The following is a 3827-nucleotide window of genomic DNA, read 5'->3' as shown; positions in this document are numbered from 1 at the left end:
GCTCGAGCGGCACGGGGTGGCATGGCGCAGACGGAATCAAAATCAGCGAGGAGGAAGAGGTGGGGAAGAAGTGATGCGGTGCTGGTGGAGGACATGGCAGAGGATTAACTGCCAATTAATATGACGCGTGGGTGGGCTACAGAGCAATACACATCATATACCTGCCAAAAATACGTATATTGTGAAAAACGTGGTGCTATCTGATTGGCCCATTTTCATCCTCGCCCGTACCCGGGTTCCGTTCGCTATTTTTGCCTAGCCGTGTTTCTATATCATAGTATCAGACAGGAAAAATCATAGCAGTGACATGGGGCTACAGATCAAACCGTACTGCTTGCCCTCACGTTAGCCCCAAATGCTTACTCTCACAATAAACACAATACTTATGCACAGAATTATCCACGAATTCAGTAGCGTACAAGCGATAACAATTTAGCCACATCCAAATAGCGTGTGGCATACACGCATGGCGTGGGGAAGCAAATGTGTAAGTTACATCAAGCATTCTGTTGCAGCTTCGCATCTTCGCTGATCATACCACAGCAACGATGGAGCCTTATCGACTACATATAAAAGTTCTAGCGTACAAGATTATTTCCAGGAGGAATGCTGACCGGAGTCTATGTCTACTCCTCTGAGGCGTTAATGGCAGACACGGTGGAGACCATGGAATCGACACCACACTTGTTGCGGACGTTTGAGCCCTTGCAGATCTTGTAGTACCCTTGCTCCCCCCAGTTTTCTCCCCACGAGTTCTTGATGATCCAGTAGGGCTTGTTCTTCAGGCGGGATGGCGCAAAACCAGATGCCCCGTAGCCAACTAGAAGAACACCGTGGTCAAGGTTCCTGCCGCAGATGTATGGGCATGATACTCCACCGATATATGTCTGCATGTAAGCGGCGTTGATCCCGACTGCAGGGAAGAAAAAAACATGCATCAGAGATTTCATTGTTCACAGCGCTTGTTCAGTGTATTAACATACAGATATCTGACTCGGAAACTTTGTGTGAAGACGGTTATACTTACTTGCCAGTGGTCCATGTTTGAGAAGGTTAGCTGCAATCTGTTCTTCATCAACAGAGACAACAGTGTAGTTTTTAACTGAAGCAACAATCTTGGACTTGTCAAATTTGCAGGTACCATCCTTCCCAGTGTAAGGGTAATCCTTTTCACGCTCAAGGCCACCAGATTTCAGAAGATAGCTGAAGGCTGAAGTCATCAACCCACCATTGCATCCCGCATCACATGAATCAGGTTCTGAACTGTCACACTGAAGGATCACAACAATAGTGCAGCACATAAGTTCAGGCGCCCATTGAGGCAAAATAGGAAGCATCAGCAACACTCAGCATCAATTACAGAAAATATAACTTTTTGTATGAATATTTGTTGCATTTTGAAATTACTAGTTGATGAGATGGCAGGACTGTTTAATGAAAGAGGCAGAAGCAGCACCACATCTACCACAATATTTTTTCCAGAGTACAGTTGTACCAAGAGAAAATAGGTACAGAACATATACTATTCAGATAAAACTAAGGGAACATAACAGGTAAAATGCCCTTAAAGAAAAGTTGGATGCCTCACATGGTCACACTGAATAAGATAAACCGAAGCTACTGTTCCTTTATAGGTAGGAAACTAGCAATAAGAGGCAACAATTCTTAAATTCAGTCCCCAAAACTCTTCTTTCTATGTATTCACATATACTAGATGGACCAAACATGGGACTACCCAAGAACACAGTCTATGAAGGTTTATATTTGTGATGATTTGCTTTATTGGTTGGATTACAGAATATCCAAGTACCAAGTTAAGCGTTGTCCAGTTCCATGAGTTAGGACGGAAATTAGCTGATAACTTAATCCCACGCACACAATGGAGTATTATCCAGTGGTTATTCTGTAGCTTAAAGTCAATGTTCTCAAAAGTGGGCGATTCTATATTTGGTGCGCTGCCCAATCAGAAACGATAACTTGGACAATGACACCACCAACTGACAAAACGTAGTGAACTAGTGATACTACGCCACAAAAGTCCAACATACTATCTTGCAAACATATCAACCAATCACAAGAAAGATAGCATGTCACGCAAGAAAGAAAGGAAAAAAAAAGCCTCACCTCATGATCGCAGTCGACGAACTGCTGCTCCGAGAGCACCTCCATCTTGCCCGTCGCTAGATAGTTGGCTCCCTCCAGCGCCCCGGACGCGCTGAACGACCAGCACGACCCGCACGAACCCTGCGAAAATCAAGGAAAAGAAGGTCAGGGTCGGGGGCGAAATCGGACCTAAAGACGTTTGACCAGGGAATCAGGGGGGATCGGTTATCCATCGGAAAAAAAAAGTCAATGGAGCCAGGCGGACCTGGTTCTTGACGGGGCCGACGGCGCCGTGGTCCCTCCAGTCGAAGTCCTCGGGGAGGCCGTCGGTGGGCAGGACGGGCGCGTCGTGGGCCGAGTCGCCCATCTCCTTGAGGAACGAGCGCCGCGACGTCTTGAGGCCGAGGAAGGTCTGGCGGAACTCGGCGGGGGTGAGGTCGGAGAACTTGGTGACCCCGTGCTCGGCGGACGGGTCCAGCAGCTGGTGCCGGCGCGCGCGGCGCATGTTCGCCTTGAAGACGGAGAGCCGGTGCGCGTGCTCCTCCGCGTCCTTGTACGTCTTCCCGAACCGCTGCACGAAGCTGACGAAGTGCGAGTCCAGCTCCAGGTCGTTGTCGCCGGCATCGGCGTTGCCGACGACCTGCCGGATCAGGGGCTCCTCATCGCCGACGGCAGCCGTTGCCGCCGCCGACGAGAGGAGGATGAGGCCGAGGAGGAAGAGGAGAGGGGCGACGAGGCGACGATCCATCGGCAGATTTCTTGCTTTTCCCCCTTTCTCTTGCTTGTTTCGATGGGTTAGCTTTGCTTCGGTTTCTTGGCTACCTCCGCTACCCGTAGCTTTATAGGAAGTTGTTAAAAAGATATTTTTGGTCTAGACTCTTATATTTTCGGTTTAGACCCTAAGGCGTGAGGGTATTTGCAAACGGCCCCTCCTTATGTGGAAGCTCATGTGTTCGTTTCAACTTCAAATTGCATCGAACTTTGAATTTATAATGGTTTCTCTAATTTTCCCAAGGTTCCTGCACACCAATGCATCTCTTGCAACTATCAATAGTTTTGTCCAAGAGTACTTAGTTTATTTATAAAAAGCTCGCATTTCTATAATAATGATTTGTCCAATTTTGTCGGTGGTGCTTGCAACGGAAGGAGCCCGGATGCATCCCCACCGTAGCATCGAGAAACGTTGCTCCCGCCCTAGATCATCCCACCTCGATAAACTAGGCGTGTAAATAGATAGGATAATTTCGACGTCGAAATTGACCCCAGATTTGTTTTAAGTTATTCATATCTGATCTTTATAAAAAAAATATGGCAAGGATATCCAATTTCGACGTGGTGCTCCGGATATGGTATAACAAATAGCAAATGGTAAACCGGATAATCCGATTTTTGAGTCAAAAGCCAAGGTCAATCTCACATTGTTAGTACTTATAGAGTTACCGAATTGGAGGAGGAGATCCCTCTCCTCTTCCCTTTCCAACTAATAGTTGGCCCCGTGCGCCCCATGGGCCGGCTGGCCGACTGGGAGGGACGGACTCCTCCCCCCTCCACTCGTATTGGAGGTGGGAGAGGAGATCCCTCTCCTCTCCCCTTTCTAATTTCGTTGGGGACTTTCAAATTGGGTCCAATTTGAGTTTGAAAAGGTTTGACCGTGAGATCAATTAGGATTCGGAGATCCTACAGCCTCACGGATCACGAGCCTTTATATACACTAGTTATGTGTA

The 3827-nt window shown here is 47.7% G+C and overlaps 1 protein-coding gene across 1 annotated transcript; it reads right to left on the bottom strand.

Annotated features, from left to right (window-relative positions):
* Positions 1 to 626: 626 nt before the first annotated feature.
* On the bottom strand, positions 627 to 2919 carry LOC124661331 (cysteine proteinase 1-like). Its single transcript, XM_047199224.1, has 4 exons — positions 2369 to 2919; positions 2125 to 2244; positions 1028 to 1271; positions 627 to 913 (listed from the first exon to the last, which is right to left on the bottom strand). Exons 1-4 carry the CDS (start codon positions 2849 to 2851, stop codon positions 627 to 629), a joined length of 1134 nt encoding a protein of 377 aa, XP_047055180.1. The 5' UTR covers positions 2852 to 2919.
* Positions 2920 to 3827: the final 908 nt, after the last annotated feature.

The sequence above is a fragment of the Lolium rigidum genome, chromosome 1, assembly GCF_022539505.1.
Source record: "Lolium rigidum isolate FL_2022 chromosome 1, APGP_CSIRO_Lrig_0.1, whole genome shotgun sequence".
NCBI classification, from domain to species: Eukaryota; Viridiplantae; Streptophyta; class Magnoliopsida; order Poales; family Poaceae; genus Lolium; species Lolium rigidum.
This window is presented reverse-complemented; position numbering and strand designations above follow the sequence as displayed.